The following is an 18,149-nucleotide window of genomic DNA, read 5'->3' on the forward strand; positions in this document are numbered from 1 at the left end:
TGTAACAGGCCTGCTTCACATTGAGGGTCACATTTGAAAGAGGGACCTTGGAAGAAGACTTCCCTGGGGGTGGCAGATGGAGTGAAACAGAGGGGACTGGTGTCACTTATATCTCAGCACACATATTCTATTCTAACAACATGCAGCAGGGTAATTGTTATGGTCTTGGATAGAAAAACAGACTCTCATGGCTTAGAAACTTATTTTGGGCCATGAAAATTACCAAGAAGAAGACTAGTTATATAGAAGGGATTTTCTTGATTTTTGTCAAAACGCTCTAATATGAATAAATGGCACCTTTCTTGGACATAAAAAGTGTTAGATTTTTCCATTATAAATGAAAGGTATTTGTAGATGAAAGTACAAATTTTGAACTTGGATATGTCTTCTTTTTCTGCATAAAGCTTTACCAAAATTCTCTGATAAAGGACTGTGTTAAAGACCTTATAATAATGCTCAAAAATCACAAGCCTCCTGGTAAAGGATAATCAGTTTGAAGTGCACAGATGGTGTTAAAATGTAATGGGTTGACATTTCTCAGTACACACCTTCCAAAGAGATTAAGTCAGTGAATGCAACTGAAAATGTGTAATGCCAGAACAAGGTATTTATCATGTATATGAGTATTTATCATGTACATGAGTATCATGTATATGCTTTGACTGGTGGAAGGGCTTCCTTTTCTAAAGGACACATGAAGAAAACCAAATGCGCTGATTTGCTGATGGCCCTTTCCTTTAGTTTAGTTTTAATGCTAACCCTTCTGGAGGTCTGGGTGTATCCTCCATTGAACTAAAACATCCTTTGCACAGAGTAAGGAGAGATGATGTCCACACATCAGATTGACACAGATGGGGTTCTTGTGAAAATTAAAGAGATGTTTACCTTAGTACTCAATGTACAAGAGGCCTTCACTGTCACACTGGTAATTACCACCAGCATTGGGGAGGGCCCATTTTACTAAATGTAATGGACATCATCCTCAATAGTTGATAGTCTATCCACCAGGGCCCCTTTCACTGTTAATGCAAACTACATTGTTTGTCTATTTTATAAGCATGGGCTTCTCCCAAACTCGTAGCCATACCAAAACCAAGGCACAGTTAAAATATCTGGTTATTATTGTCATGACCTCAGCTAAAAAACAAAAATAGGGCTAACACAAGAGTACTTGAGACCAGACAGAGTGACTGACAGACAGGTACTACCCTTCCACCTCTTGTAATTCTTCCATAGAGCAGGCATGGCCAAAAGACTGCAGGCACTTGAAAAACAAGGCATGGAATTTGGCCAAGAACCAGAGCCACAAGCTTAGGGAAACAGCTATGAAGACTAGGGAGGAAATATATACTTGGTTTGGAAAAAATCCATGCCATGTTCTTCAAGAACAAGCTTTTATAGCCTCATATTTTTTTCAGTGGCTGCCCTGGTGCTGAAATTATAGGGCCACTTATATTGACTTCCACCAAGCTATGAATTCCATGAGGGTGGGTGAGCGTGGCTGCTTCTAAGAGTGTCAGCAAGGAAGCTTGGAGGCTTAGGGAAGATGGGGGGGGGGGTGAAGCAACGATTAATTAAAATGTTGCAACTTTAGTGTAGTTATTCAGAGTCATGTAAAATAAGAAGAACCCGCTAAAAGGTAATGTTTCAGCACATTTAACTAACAGAAATAGACTTCTGTTATTGCATTACGGTGTAAAGCAAAGTTGGATTTCATTTTTCCATTTAAATTTGAAGTATAGGGAAGAGAGAAAAGTAAAAAACATAGCAAAACAAAATTCCTTTCTTTTATAATTTTTTTAAAATAGTAAGGTAAATATGGTTCCTTTGTCTTTGGTGTTGAGGCTCTGTGTTTTCTCATCCATTAATCATAGGGTAAAAATAAGGGGCCTTTACTCCTCAATTTATTAAAGTAGTATTTTTTTTCTGTCTACAAACTTCTTAGGTTAATTTAGTATTTGATACCTCTTAAGAAAAACTTTTTTCCCAAAGTATGTCACTCACTGCATTGATGTTGGCAGGCATATAAGTGCCTAAGTTGAGGTTTGATTGGCTTCTCAGCAACACAAAAGATTTGACTAAGAAAATTCTATATCTCTTTTGGTCTAAGGTCAAATACATGCCTATTTTGCTTTAGTAGGCCCATTGTGATGAGATTCATAACCAATTTTTTTCTTACAATACAAAAGCTAGAGAAAAATGCTTTCTTTGATTATAAAAGCATAGATAGACTTTCCCTCTATAGATGTGTTGCGTGGATAACAGGAGAAAGATAACATGGATCAAGGTTATTCGTTTCAGTAGTGTTCATTCAGAATATCAGAAACTATCTAATGCATAGCAACAGATGATGAGGTCACAAAGTCAAAATGTAACCAAGCAAAGGAAGGATCTGCAGCTGTACAAGGATAAAACCCCTTATGAATGGATAAATAATAATCACTAAGATATAATAAAATGCTATATGAAAAGCAACTGCAGAATATTGTGTAATAAGTGCCCATTATCACACAAAAGCGGGGAAAAGAATGGATGTGAGTGGCTGCTCTAAACACCTAACTCCAGTTACTGCTGGAGAGGGGAACAAGTTAACTACAGAGGGGTGCATGGGAGGACTTTTTTCCATATATCCACTAAACGGTGTTAATATATGACCAAATGAACAAAACCCAGTAATGACAGAAGAACATTACTGGGAGAGGTGCATATTTCTTTGTTAGATCTACTTGGCTTCAAGCTCATTCTGATGTCCATTGCTTGTCCACCTTAAATTCAAAGCAGTTGCCAACCCCAGGCCTTACCTATTTGGCAGAGGAGGCTACTCACTCCAGACCTCAGTGAGCAATGAAACCCTTCTTGGCTCAGCTATTCAATGGCATGCTTGCTGGTTCAGCATCATGACTTTATTCTCAAGCATAAAGTAGCAGTAAAGGATTTTACCATCCAAGGAGCAAGAGAAAACTAGTCTATCTCCACAGACACTTCCACCAAAATAAAGCTGTTATTTTGCCACTGTTACAAGACTAAGTGTTAATGATCCTCCTGGACACATAAGTACATTTGTTAAATGTCAAGGATAAAGTCCATGAAGTACAGGAACACAATTATTATTATCATGATTGCTAGGTCATGTTCCTAGGTTTTATGGCCACCCTGTATATTTATCGTTTTCCATCCCCTTCCCTGGTAGACATAATTTATCCTTAGCAGATAGACATCAGAAGTTAGTAAAACTTCCCTCTTTTATGAGAAAAGAAAACAAAAATATAAAAAAGAACCTTATTTGGAATGGAAATATACCCGCTGCATTGTCAGCAATGAGTGGGATACTATTTATTACCAAGCAGCTAAATTTATCATCCTTGAAGAATGCTGAGAAAGGAAGAAATGCCTTCCTGGGTGGTTAAAGGATGTGTGCGTTCTGAGAACAGCCTGGAAAGCTGTCGATGCCTAAGAGGCAGAAGTTACGTGCATGGTATTTGTGGTGGACTGTGGGCACATGAAATCAATAATGTCTCTCTGCAAGAAGGGCCCTGAATTCTTCTTAGAGAGTAAAAATGGCCATTCAGGGCTTGAGGATGTGACTATGACACATGTGATCATTAAACATGATCATCAGAATGTGAACACAATAGTCAAAGTCCATATTCTTTCTGTGCACAGAAATCAAATCTAATCCAACCCATGGGACAAACTGAGCTTTTTCATATTTACATAAATTCAATCACTGGTTCTTTATGAATTTTAGGTGAATGAAGATTGTAAAGCGCAGTTACCAAAAAGGTTTTCATTAAGAGACTAGTCTTTGGCATTATTAAACCATTAATCTTCATTAAATGCATCGATTAATCTTTGCAACTAGATGTGAAATTCTTCCAAATTTCTTCAAAGTTAGTGATAAATTGGAACGATTTCATTAATGACTACAATGTGGGACATGGAGAAGCTAATAGTGACAAGAGAGGCAAGAGCATAAGAGATGTCTAGTCTTTCCTAAGGCCATTTTGGTCTGCCACAGCAGGACGTGTAAGACTTCTCATCTCTATCTGATATACACTTGAGATTTACCATCCTTAGATCTAAGGATCTAAGCCAAGCAGAGTGGTGGGTTACTTCTGATCAGAGCTAACTACCATTCCCCTCATTCAACAACCACAGCCAGAGCTACGTACACTCCTCACTCTCTACTGCAGCATAATTGCCCACTTCTTTGAAGCTGATGTTTCCCAGGTGGAGAACCCCTGCCACTATCTGCAACACCAGCGTTTGCTCTTCTGCGAAGATCCCAATCACATTCATGGCATGCTGAAAGAGAAAAGAGAGATTATCCAGACAAGCTGGTCACCAACTTCATAAGCATATAACCAAGAAGCATGAACTGACTTGAAGAGTTACAGTAGACATGGTTAGCTTGTGATGGCAGTGGAAAGTCCCCAATGCGATCACTGATCGGTGTACTTGCACACATTCTTCTCAGAAGTTGGAAGGGCAGTTCTATCTTTAAACACAGCGTTCCATACTCCAGGAATAAGGGAAGGAGGGCTCCAGAGGAAAGACACTCAGGGGAGTGGCAGCTGGGCACAAGTCCCCAGGGCCAGCCTCTTCCTGGGGTTGCCAACTCACCCCTCCAAGGGCACTGCTGCCCCCATGCCAGCCACTCCCACTAGTCAAGAGATCATTCCCTTCGGGGAGGAATGAGAACAGATTATACTTGCAAAGGAATTTTAATTGAAAATCTCCAGGAAATCAAAGCACCATTAAAAAAAGCCTAGTTTCTGATGTCCATCAAATTCTATGAAAGATAGATGCACTATATGCATGTTGGCTTTCCATACTCTGAGAGAGCTCTACTCTAAGACCAGTGTGCAGGTCTTCACACCAATTGTGAAGGCCCATCAGCAAAAAAAGTGTGCATGTAAGTGAATTGCCCACAATAGGTTTTACCTGATTATCAGAGCTCCTACAGAGGGACAAGGATGAACTCACTTTTTCACCCATTTCAAATCATTAAGTTGTCCTCAGGCCATTGGGCACATGACCATTTAAAGTTGTTGAAAGATAGGTCTTAAACAAGGCATGCTTACAGTGGCACAAAGTAGCAGGTCACCTGCTCTCTGCTTTGGTGACCTTTACTGCCCTTTATGCCACAGGTGATACCCAGCTGGAGAGGAGATTTTGCCTGGCCCTGTGCTGGTACTTACCAGAGTTTCTTGGAACTCCCGCTTGTCATCAATGTCATCAACCTTGTATGACCCGGAAAGGCTCAGGTAGTAATAATAATCCATGCTAGTGATACCAAGGCTATGCTTCTGCTCCGCAGAGGCCCCCTCGATGAGCTGCAGTGACAGAACATGACATGTACTATGATGTGGCCCACAAGGCACCCACAGTGACCCCATAGTTCCTGCTACGACCATGACTGAGCCCAGGCAGAAAGAACTTTCTGCCCTGCTTTCTCAATATATAGGTTGTTCCACTGTCCAAAATATGAAGGGACTTGTGAATATCTTATTTACTTATAGTCCCAAACCATCTCTGCAAATTCTTTTTGGTACTGGGATTTAACCCAAGGTGCTTTACCACTGAGCCACATCCCCAGACCTTTTTATTTTTTGAGATAGGTCTCGCTAAGTTCCTTAGGGTATAAGTTGCTGAGGCTGGTCTTAAACTTTTGATCTTCCTGCCTCAGCCTCCAAGTCGCTGGGATTATACAGGCATGCACCACTGCAGGCTTGTGGCAAATTTTAATTCTTAATTCTAATAAAACCCGTAACAGCTGAGGATCTTGTCCAGTGAAAAAAATTGTACTGCTACAGTTGTGATCCTTTGAAAGAGTAGAAAGCAAAACAGAATGCCACCACTAAATTCCTGCCTGAGTTGCTTCTGAATTTTTAAAGTGGAACTGGTTCCGCCATCCTTCTCCCTACAGGGTGCATACTGAAAAAACGTGGAGCTCCCGCTCTATGAGAGTCTGATCACTGACTGTTCCAGCACTGATGTCTGCCTTAACTCTGAACTCCAACCAATGGTGTTGGAAAAGGTTTAACGATCAACTCCTGGGAGGAAAAAACCATTTACATGCAGTGTTTGCCCAATATTCGTGGTTGAAATTAGTCCCAATGGGAGCATACCTATCAAAGAAATGTCACAAAAGAGGTGGGAAGAAATGCATACATCCTGTGCAAGCCATCTCCAGGACACTATGGCATGAACCCAACAAACAATACTGAGATGATGGAAAGTTTGCCCCCTGACCCATGCTGGGGGTCAAACCCAGGGCCTCAATGCAATGTAAGCAATATTCAGAAAAACAGAGAGCTCCTAGCTTTGCTTCTCCATCTCTGTCAAGTTCCTCATGCGGTCTTAGCTCCCCTGTGGCAAATAGGTGGCCCCAGCGGCATTATTGAAAAATTCCAGGACAACCTGTGACATCAGGTTCCCTTTGTTGTGTTTTTTTTTCCCTGTCTACTGAAAATGTTTGGTGACACTCCTTTCTTTCCCTACTCCCCATGTCGTGACACCCCCCTCCACAGAAAATCTTAATCAAGCTTCTCCAGAGATCTTCACTATAATTGATTGTAGGACTATCAGCAAAAGAATTTCTGCAAGAGAGTTCAATATAGTTAAACTTCCTGTTTCCTGTTGCTCTATCTTACTTCACCAGCCAAAAGAGATCAGCACTTCAGGTGCTAGTTTTTCACAAATATTTATGGACTATCTAATATAAATAACAACATATATAATAGTTGGTAGAAGGGGTTTGCAAATGCAGAGTGTGATAAGAAAGACAGGTCCTTTAACAAGGCCTCTGGCCTTGAGCTGAGCTTCACAGACAAGTTTACATTTCAAAGATAGAGAAGATGTTACTAATGGGGCTCCAAGGTAACAGCTGGCCAGGGGAGGGAAGAAAGGGGAGAAGAAGCTCCCCCCTCCTCAGGCACTGTCCTTGAAGGGTTAACCTGCCCAGAACAGTGGAAGAAAAAGCTGTTTTTGTGTGAACTTCTGAGCCCCTCCCCTCACATGGTGGGTATAAAGTTCTGAAACTGCCTGAACTCGGGGTTTGAGGGTTACTTGATTACAACGAAAGCTATAACCTCTGAACATGTCTGCAGCCAAATAAACCTGCTTCCTGTTTCCTATTTGGTGTCCTGCCTCATCTGTCCTCTATTCCACCCCCACCTGCAACAAAGAACGTTCCTCAGCTCTTTCAAACTTCTCCCTTCAGATCACATAGTCTTTCTCACTAGTATCTTCCAACTTCCCTTTCTCCAACTCACCTATCTACAAACATGGGGCTCTTTACCTTTGTTAAAAGCTTTTCTTTGACTCTGAACTTCCTCAGGGTGCATAATCTACTTCCTCTCTGATTTAATTACTCCTGAATTTTTAAAGTGGAGCTGGCCTCCCCACTCTTCTCACTATAGGGTGCACACTAAAAAACTTGTAGCTACATTTCACCATCTTTCCTTACCACTATGGCAAAATTCCTCTCCTGCCCACTTTCCAGTAGCTAAGCCAATTCTTAGTCCTCAGATCCCTGGCCAGCCCCATTCCCCTCCAGAGCACAGAGCATTAGAACCGGGGTGGCCCATCCCCCTGAGACTTCCCTTGGCTTTGGGGACACATCCGGATCCTGGGCTTCCTTGTTTTCCTCTCACTACCTTCATGCCTCTCATCTGTGGAGGACCTAGGCATCTCTGGGTCCTGCATGGGCATTATTTTTCTCTCCACACTTACTCCCATGGAGTTTCATCTATTTCACATCTTTGAGGGTTACTGTTTGTCAAACTCTGATACCCCTGAGCTCTCTGTCCCCAGCCTCTATTTTGGTATTTTTTGATCTGCCTCCTAGAGGTGGGTGGGGCCTGCATTTATTGAAAGGGATCCTGACATCCATTAAACACTTCTGTCTAGTACTCGATAAATAACATATTGCTGTGTGTGATATGCACAACCATTTTCATTCACTTCATAAATATTGCTTTGATTAATACAATTACATGCATAACTGAACTCAGAGAGGCTTTTGGTCATATATGTACTTTTTCAACCAACAGACACCAACTAAAAGAATGATCTGCCATCATTAAAAACATCTTGTGGCCAGGCATGGTAGCACACGCAAGTAATCCCAGCAGCTCAGAGGGCTGAGGCAGGAGGATTGCAAATTCAAAGCCAGCCTCAGCAATCACGAGGCACTAACCAGCTCAGTGAAACCCTGTCTCTAAATAATACAAAATAGGGCTGGGAATATGGCTCAGTGGTTGAGTGCCCCTGAGTTCAATCCCTGGTACCAAAAAACCCTCCAAAAAAACCATCTGTGCATTGAAGAGATTGTTAGTTACTCTCAAGGATCAACTTCCTTCTAATCCAGTGATCTTCAAACCCAAAACAAAACAGTTACCAGGCCTTTCTTCAAGAAAACTAATATGGACCCCTAATATAAAAATATTAATAAGTAAACCCAAACATTAATAATTGATAGGACATCATTATATTTTTAAATACTTAAAAATATTTTTAATACAGCTGATTCATATGGTTGCTGAAGACTGGAACATGATTTTAAAAGCATCCTGTACACTGCTCTGACCCCAAACTGTCCCTGGCTTCTAATGGTCTGAAAGGAAACTTTCTGAGCTGGCATTAAAGATCAGTTCTCCTCTCCAACAGTCCACCTGCTGAAAAGTCTGCCCTGCAAGCTGGCTGAGGCTGGCTCATGAACTGGCTTTTACCTCTCTGGCTTTTGGTTCAGTCACCCAACTTCCCTGATAGGTGCCCTCTCCACTCTCTACCCAGGGCTTTCCCCACCTTAACATCTCCCCTTTACCATCCTGGCCAAATCTCTCCATATGAATTCCCATTTGGCAAAGAATCAAACACTCCTACTTCTGTTTTGAAGTTATGTCAACATTTTTTTGATTATTTAACTTTCAGGGAATTTGCCTTGTCACTCCAATTAGAACTTATTTCCCTTGATGGCAGGGACATTTTTACGATCCTGCATATGGTAGTAATGAAGTCTCTTCAGCTTGTTAAACTATCTACACTTGAGGACTGAGAGAAAAAAATAAAATAAATATATATTAATATGGAGGAAAAAGAAATGGGAAAGAAAAGATATAAAGGGAAACCTGGTAAAATATGTGAAAACTCCGCTCTCCAGGGTTCCTCATCACCACCCTAGATTTTTCCAGAAGGAAGTTGGAGATCTTTCCACCATCTGGTTCCCCACCTGGACTGAACTGGATTTCAAAGTATTTTCCCTGCAAGAAAGTTAGGGATTTCCTTTAATGGTTGGTAAACAAAAACATAATGCTGCAAATAGGTTTTGAATACAGTATATAATTCAAGGAAATTCATAAATGAGAGACATGTTCTGAATTATTCCTAATTCTGGCCTAGACTTCCTCAATTTTTCATATCAAACAATAACCTGAGCTTCTGTCCAATCACACAGTTCTGCATTCAGAGAGAATCAGTCCTTCCAACCAGACTAAATAAGGATATGCTATATTCCCTGCCCATTTTCCTCCAGTAGTTACTTGCCTGCTCAACCAAAAGGTATAAAGAATGGGCCAGAAAATCCCTTGGTACACTTAATCTAACAACAGTGAACTCTGCCAACTTGTTTCAGAGGAAGCGAATTTCCTCTCTGGCAGGAGGTGAGGGGGAAAGGATGTGTACAGCCCATCTATACTTTTCCCATCCTTCCAGTGGGATTATATGAAATTTTGTAATCAGATAAATAGTAAATGATGAGTTTTTGTTTTATTTTGTCCTGCTCTCTAAGGAAGGCAAAGGAATGGATGAAGGGTAGCTAGAGGGCTGAATTTCATCGATTCCACTTTTATGAGGCAGGTTAAGAATGACAATTAGGGAAAAAAGGTCAAGCGGAAAATATGTTCACATTTTCTTTCTTATTCTATCACCTAGAAACTTCAGGATAAAACAACCCGGCACTAGCCAAAAGATATGAGAGATAAACAAAGGAGCAAATATTCTGAATAATCCTGAGGAACAAGGAAAGTGAAGGTGAGCCTGATTGACACAATCCACCAGGGAACTTGACAATTATTGCATGAGAACATGGTGAAGCTTCTCTTGGAAACAGAAACTTCCTTCCAAAATAAAGAGTAAAAAAGAAATTGTTTTTCTCTGAATTTCCCACTATTTATTTAAAAATGGCCCAGTATCAGCCTCACAGATGGCTCCTCACGTGTTTTAGTGCCAGACATAATCTATGGTGAAATAAGATGCAAAATCTATACAAATCAGGCTATGGGGTAAGCATTTGTTTCTTTGTAAATGTGGCTTTCTATCAAGGGGATTTTATTCCTGTTCTCTAATCTACCACCTCAGGAGACACCCAGACAGAAAAATGTGGAAATAGGCATTCAGAACAATGCATGGGTTGACATTTTTGTAACCTTGGGTACATAAGCCAGTGAGGAGGCACTCTGTGAAGCTAGGTCCAGTCACTTCTGAACCCATAAAGTGAATGCATAAAGCCAGAGAGGCTGGGTGTGCAGTCAGCTCACTCTGACAGGGGAGGAAGTTTCTCTCCATGCAACCAGTCAGTCCAAGGATCTGCTCCTTTCACAGACCAAGCTCTGAGGAGCAAAATCATTGCTGGTGGGCAGTGATCTCTGAGATACCTATTGATTCCATTCATTTCTCTAGGGAACAAGCAAAACTCCTCAGGAACCAAATCCACCACTTTCATCAATTTTTATTTCTTCAGTAAGGCAACTGCTTTTGAAATATCTAGTTTGCATTCTTGAAGCTCAAAAATAACTTTAGTCAAAGATTAAATTGGAGCTTGATAACATGCTGCTTTAGAAAATAAAGGAGAAATTGACAAGGTGGCTTCCTGATGATATGTGAAATGCTCTTATTTCCTTTGGGACCTAGGACTTAAGGTAATAGCATCATCATCATCAATTAGGCAAATTTCTCTGAAACAGGGATGAGACTTACAAATCTGCTGGAGTTGTTGTTTCGGACAGTCTTGGCATTCCCAAAGGCCTCCAGCAGCGGATTGGACTGCAGGATGATGTCCTTCACATGCTGTCACAGCAAACAGACCACAGGTTAAGGAGGTGCAGACACCTGCCACACATGCGAAGCTGCACTTTCCCTAATGTCCTAGTTTCTGAATGCTGTAAGGAGAGAAGCCCCAAGTCATGTATCCCTGGGAATTTCTCGAGAATCTATTCTTTCATGGCAACAGATCTGACCCTGTATGTGCGACTGGGTCTCCCAACTCCCTTGGCTTGATGCAGGATCCCCAGGAGCCAGGTTGCCACGAATAAAGCAGAATCCACAAATGTTCCTGATCTGGACCTCTACCTAGTGTGGCTACAGCTTCACTCTGCACTTCTGAGTGTGCCAGGAGTCACAGCAAGTAAGAAAGTGAAGCAACAAGGGGCATCTCCTTGCTGTTGTGATTAGTTTTTCTGATCATGGCCCTTCCCAGCTCCTCCCCTGCTCAACTACAAGCAAAAGCTACCTTAAGGGAAAATTAATTAGTATCTCTTCCTCAAAGTTTTAGAAATATAATCTGGTGTTCCTCAAACTTTAATGTGCATGAATCATCTATGGATTTTGTTAAAATGCAGATGTGGATTTAGCAGGTCTGGGGCACGATCCAAGAACCTGCATTTCTAACCAGCTCCCTGGTGCTGCGGGTTTTGCCAGCGTGGATCCACACTTGGGCCAATGCTGGATTTTGTGAAATAAGTCCTAGTCTCCTAGAGGGGAAGAATTTGGTTTTCAAAACACCCAAGTTCTATGCCAGACTTAAAAGTGTGCAAAACACACCACGGACATAAGACAGTTCAATAGATAGGATTTGATGCTGGAGAGGTCTTTCAACAATGAGTCATTCCTTGTACTTCTAATTATTCACATGCTATGGTTAAACATGTTCCAGAAATAACAAGTCTTCTGGCTTATGCTCTTTAGCTACTGACTAATTCTAAGCCAAGAGCTCTGTATCACTGTCCTCATAGGAAAACAGGAAGAGAAAAATCAACATTAACCGTCTGCAATCCGACCACTAGGTCATGGGCTGTGGCAAACAGGACTAAATAAGGCACTCAAGACAAATCGACCATTTAACAGCCAAAGTGCTCCCTCGGCACCCATCTGAATATTCAGAAGATTAGGTATCTCAAGAAATGAGGACTGGTTCCGTCCAACTTTGGAATCATTGATAGCAATGGCACCAAGGGCAAATTCTGGGTGGTCCCTCCATGGGGTCAAACTCAGAAAAATATTTCCAATCTGTCTAGTCCTTAAAAACTCGTGAATCATTATAAAATTTGCTTTTCTTTGTAAAATAAATTTTGAGTTTATGGATCTTCTGTCTTCTGTTTGCTGGCTAGATGTGCCTACACCACTCAAAGCTCTCAGCTCCTCTTAGGAAAGGAATGAGTGGAAGGCTCTTCTATCTCTTCCCTTCTTTGATTAGAAACTGTTGTTGTTTTTGTTGCTGCTGCTTCTGCTGCTGCTGTTACAATTGTTTGTTTTTGTGGTGTTGGGGATTAAGGCAAGAGCTCAAGCCTCCAGGTCTAATCAGAGACTTTTAAAGTGAGTATGGTTTTGCATGTATGAACTTATGAACTATCAGTGATGTCCAACAGAATTGGAAGCATGTGATGAAGTTACCAAGGAAAAGAGAAAGAATAAATTAAAGAGCAGCCCACTTACAAAATAGCATTCTGATTCCTGCCTCCACATTGGCCCTCTAAGGACAGAGTCATGTGAATAGAGAAAAGCAAGTGGACTGAACCACACCAGACTCACGGGTTGAAGGCTTGATTCCAAATACAGTGGTGTTAGAGGTGGGCTTTTTGAAAATGTTTAAATCATGAGGCTCTGATCCATTAATCCATTGATGAATTAATGATCTGAATGGATTACTAGGAAGTGAAGAAACTGCAGGAGGTGGGACCTAGTTGAAGAGAGTGGGTCCTTCTTGGGAGCATACACTTGGGAACTATTATCTTGTCCCTAGGCGCCTCTCTCTCTCTCTCTCTCTCTCCCCCTCATCTGTCTCTCTCTCTCTGCTTTCTGGCTTCCATGAGGTGAGCAGCTTTCCTCTGTTATGCCCTTCCACCATGATGCCCTGCCTTAACCGCAGGCCCAGAGCAATGGAGCCAGTTGACTGAGGACTGAGCCTCTGAAACTGTGAATCAAAACAAATCTTTCTCCTAAAGTTGTTTTTTCTCCAGTATTTTGTTACAGTGATGAAAAGCTGAACACAGTTGGTTTAAATAAAACATTTAAAAATTAATTTCATTTTACTTTTTGTAAATATGGCTACTTAGTAAACTTAGAATTATAGGCATTACTTGCATTCACCTCCTCCTAGACAGAGCTAACTGCTCTAGAGTTTCCTTTTTCTTCAGAGAAAGAGGTCCTACTGAGACCCTTTCAGTTTACATAAGAAAATATGGACCTTAAAATCCTTAAGCTTTCTGGTCTACTAGGTCATTTAAGTAGTAAATTAATAATCAGCAAACTAATTAATAAAAAAATTTAATTTATCTTTTTTTTAAAAGTCTACAGTTCACCATGGCAATAACATTCCTTATTAAATGATTCTGATTTTTAAAAATTAATCTTTAGAATTGATTCTACTTTGGAACAAGAATTATAATTTTGAAAAGTTCACCAGCACTGTGTGCAGTGAAGAGCACTATACTTTGGGATAGTCCCCTCTAGACCTTAGCTCCTGATCACCATCACCCCCTGCTCCTTGGGGAGCTGGCTTTACTAGCTTCTGTCATTGTTGATTCTGCTACCACAATCAGTGACAGAGAATAGATGAAGCTGATCTACCCAGTTCATCTCTCTATCTTCCTGACTCTGTTGCTTCTCTGCCAGGGAATTCTCCTTATCTTCTCATCTGTTGTGAATTTTCTGATGTTTTCTTCATATTCGCTAATCATTCCTTCTTCTTTTCTCTTTTCCCTTTCTTTTAAAATTTATAGATTTCTTGAATTGGCAATTTATTCAGAGTCCAATATAAGTATGTGAAGGGTGTACAGGAAGAGAACAGCCTCTCCCAGTCTCCCAGTGCCTTCCCTAAAGACAACCTATTTCTTGGGTATCCTTCCAGGGAGATGTAATGCATATCCAAATAAATACTGATGCATACTCATTTTTCCTCATATTATATAGAGGGTTTGGAGCCTTGCTTTTTGCAATTAATGAATATATCTTGGAGATCATTTCATAGAACAACATAAAGTCTCATTTTTATGGCTGTATAAAAATCTAATATATGACAAACCACAAATTATTTCACTAGTTGCTTATAGATGAGCATTTGTTTCCAGTTTTCTGCATTACCAGAAAATGCCACATATAATTTTATATATGTATCATTTTGCATACCTTTCAGCATAGCTGAAGGATAAATCAAGACATGCACAGTGGCTAATGCCTGTAATCCCTGTTACTTTGGAGGCTGAGGTGGAAGGATTGTAGGTTTGAGGTCAGCCTTGGCAACTTAGCTAAGCCCTGTCTCAAAAAAAGAAGAAATCATTTTAACAGAACTACTGAGTCAAAGGGAGCATGTGTATAAATTTGATAGATTTTTCTGAAATGCCCTCATGAAATAAAGTATACTATACTAGTTCATGTTCCTGCCAGAGCAACACATGAGAATGACTATGTTCTCATGTTCTTGCCAAGAGAGTTTAAAACACTACAAGAATTTTGTCAATCTAGTAGGTAAAAATACAGGTTTTTTTTTTTTTTTTTTTTTGTAGTTTTGTTTCTTATTATCATGACAATATGAGCATATCTTCATGTTTGATTAGTAATTTATACTTCATTTTCTATGAGATATGGTTTGTTTATTTTCCTTTTGGACTGTTTTTATTGATTTGCAGAAGCTGGCATGTCTATCTCAAAATGATATTTTTTTACAGACTTCCTGTTTCTTGGTTATAGAACCTTTTCCATGTTAAAAAAAAATTCTTTTAAAAATAGCACATGGGATCTTTCACATTTCCAAATAACACAAGGTCTCAAAATGGGTCATTACCAACTTACCTGGACTTTGGGGCCTCCTCCAGACACTCTGGAGATATAACTCATGATGTATTTGGCAGCCACTGTCTTTCCAGCACCACTCTCACCACTGAGGAAAGAAAGACAAAAATGTCCACCCGTGAAGTAGATCATGACCAGCTCCTTCACCCACCCCAACAAATAAAAAGAAAACAAGTGACAAGAAATTCAGCAAAAATATGTACATTATGGGTCCTGAAAGGCAAACCATGCAGGATGAGGTCATCCTCATGGCTATGTGAGCAACATGAACATGACGCTAATTAGAGTCTTGCTAATTACCATTCTGCACAGGACAGACACTTAAGCATTCTAACTACTCAATAATAGGGAGCATGATTAAGAAAATTAGGGAACATAAGAAGGATAGAATTCTGCAGAAATTATAATGGCCATCCATTAAGCTTTCTGATCTACTAGATCATAATGTAGCACCATTTAAGTAGTAAATTAATAATTAGCAAACTAATTAATAAAAAAACATGTAAACATGGGGGGAAGGGATAGGAAGTACTGTTAGATTCAAACTACCTTCAAAACATCATTACAAAAATATGTTTAGGTAGTACAGTAGTTCAAGCCTTGAATTCCAGCAACTCAGGAGGCTGAGGCAGGAAATCTCAAGTTTAAGGTCAATCTCATCATCTTAGCAAAGCCCTAAGCAATTCAGTGAGATCCTGTCTCAAAATAAAAAATAAGGCCTGGGGATATAGCTCAGTTGGTAGAGTGCCTCCTTGCCATGCACAAGGCTCTGGGTTTAATCCCCAGCACCACAAAAACAAACAAACAAATAAAATAAAAAAGGGCTGGGAATACAGCTCAGTGGTAAAGTGTCCCTGGGTTCAATTCCCAGTAAAATATATAGATAATTTTTTTTTTTTTTAATTAAAGGGCTGGGAGTGTAAAATGCTTGCCTAGTATGGGTGAAGCCCTGAATTTAATCCCCAACACCACAAAATAAATGAATAAAAATAAAATAATATATTTATGAAAACAAGACTAGAAGTATTACAAAATATTAGCAGAAATTTGGGTCCTAGCCAGGAGACCATGGGAGACTTTTTCAGTTTATTATTCTCCAAACTTTTTGTAACAATATGTTACTTTTGTAATTAAAAAGAAAAAAGACAAAGTAGGCACTCTGAGATTTCAAACTGTGCCTTGAACAAGCTTCCTTATTTTAGAAGTTCTAAAATTAAATGATGAGGCAATATTAATCACATCCTGAGTAACAGACTACCTTCCGTTTGGTAGCTTAACTGCCTTTGTTAATAGTCTGCTCTTCAAAATCCCCGTTTTTTTCCTTCAAAATCCCCTGAATTAATAATTCAAAAACATGATTAAGTCAGATTTCTCATTTTCCTATTGGTAGGCTTTGTGTTGCCATAATAGAATTATACCATATAAAATGTTGGAGGACTTCATATGAAAAACAAAACAAAACAGGCTGCTACGAGTTCATAAGACAATATAGCTGTTTGTGCTAGGTGACAAGAATTTGGTGGTACACCACAAATGTTCTCCTATGAACACCCAGCCTGATGAACTGTCATCAATTTCTGAGTTACCTGTGAGAAGAGGAAACTCTGACTAGGGTACAAAATCAAGCAAGTTAATCCCCCAGCCCCAAGTGGAAACTGGAATCAATATTGAAATAATTTGATATATCAAAGCCAAACAAAACAAAATTAAAATAGCCATTTCCCAAAAGTCAGAACTTTGTTGGATTTCTTTGAACTAATACATGGTACGTTTAAGTAAAAAGCTCAGGTGAGAAGCAAGGGAGCCATGTTCCACTTAGGACTTGTGACCTCTGAAGTACTGAATCCATCTATGCAATTCATGTCAGGCCTGAGCTCCCAGGCTTCCTGGTCATGTGAACAGGGAAGCCAAACTGAAATTTCATAAGATACAATGTCAAGTAGAAACCCAGAATCTGGGATGAGGTGTCAGGCTGTTTACAGAGGATATGCCTTCCCCATGAGGAAATTATTCCTTTAAATGGTCAACATAATCAAAAGATTTATATACTAGATACAGTTAATACATGCACTCTCTCTCATTTGAAGCTCAAGTTTTGTCAACAATAAAACTTCATTTTCTAAGCTATAACAAGGTAAACATTCAATATTGGAAAATCCAGGAGTACAAAGGCACAACCACCAGTGTAACATTACACAGACATTTAAAATAATTATAAAGACTTCGAGGCAACAAAAAAGACAGTGTAGCTAAGGTTAAGTGGCAATCTGAGCAGAAGATTATGTTATCTACATCATCTTTCTAACTATGTAAAAGTAATGTGGGAAAAAACTGAAATGGAAAAAGAAAACAAATGATATTTCTGACTTGTTAAGGAAGCTGGTTGACAATTCTTTTTTTTTTTTTTTCCCTTGATGTGATTTCTCCTACTGTTCATATTGTTTTCTCTTTTTAGACAAGCAATCACACATGTATTTCAGATTTTTTAAAACAGCTTTTCCAGAAAAAAAAGAGGGATCACATCACAAGATAATCAATATGCATCAATTCTATTACATTATTATTAAACTTCCCTCATATCACTATGAGGAAACATTTTCTAGTATATTTTCCTTTGTTTTTTGGTTTATTTTGGTACTGGGGAGTGAACTCAGGGTGCTAAACCACTGAGCCACATCCTCAGGATTTTTTTATTTTTTATTTTTTAAATTTTGAGACAAGCTCTCACTAAGTTGCTGAGGGCCTAACTAGTTTGCTGAGGCTGGCTTTGAACTTGTGATCCTCTTGCCTCCAACAAGTGTTTGTTTGTTTTCTTGTTTTATGGGGCTAGGGATTGAACCCAGGGTCTTATGCATGTGAGGCCAGCACTCTACCCACTGAGCATATCCCCAGCCCTCATAGAACAAGTTTTAAGAGAGAAAGAAAGAAACCCAGAAAAATCCTAGTAGAATTATAAAATAAAAGTTTAGCTATTCACCCCGACACTGCCTTTAATATTATGATCAAACATGAAGTATGTATCTCTTTTGTTAGAGGCAAAATAAAAGAGTAATGGGAAGTTAAATAACTATTCTCTTATA

The 18,149-nt window shown here is 39.6% G+C and overlaps 1 protein-coding gene across 1 annotated transcript in view; it reads right to left on the bottom strand.

Annotated features, from left to right (window-relative positions):
• The window catches only part of Myo1e (myosin IE), a 190,772-nt gene that overhangs the window by 69,162 nt on the left and 103,461 nt on the right, over window positions 1-18,149 (bottom strand). The window contains exons 5-9 of the mRNA XM_027926182.2: window positions 15,070-15,157; window positions 10,981-11,070; window positions 9,135-9,266; window positions 5,202-5,336; window positions 4,173-4,305 (exon numbers count right to left, since the gene is read on the bottom strand). Of these exons, the coding sequence (XP_027781983.1) occupies window positions 4,173-4,305; window positions 5,202-5,336; window positions 9,135-9,266; window positions 10,981-11,070; window positions 15,070-15,157 (578 nt within the window). The remainder of the gene's footprint in view (window positions 1-4,172; window positions 4,306-5,201; window positions 5,337-9,134; window positions 9,267-10,980; window positions 11,071-15,069; window positions 15,158-18,149) is intronic.

The sequence above is a fragment of the Marmota flaviventris genome, chromosome 2 (genome assembly GCF_047511675.1).
Source record: "Marmota flaviventris isolate mMarFla1 chromosome 2, mMarFla1.hap1, whole genome shotgun sequence".
Classification (NCBI taxonomy): Eukaryota; Metazoa; Chordata; class Mammalia; order Rodentia; family Sciuridae; genus Marmota; species Marmota flaviventris.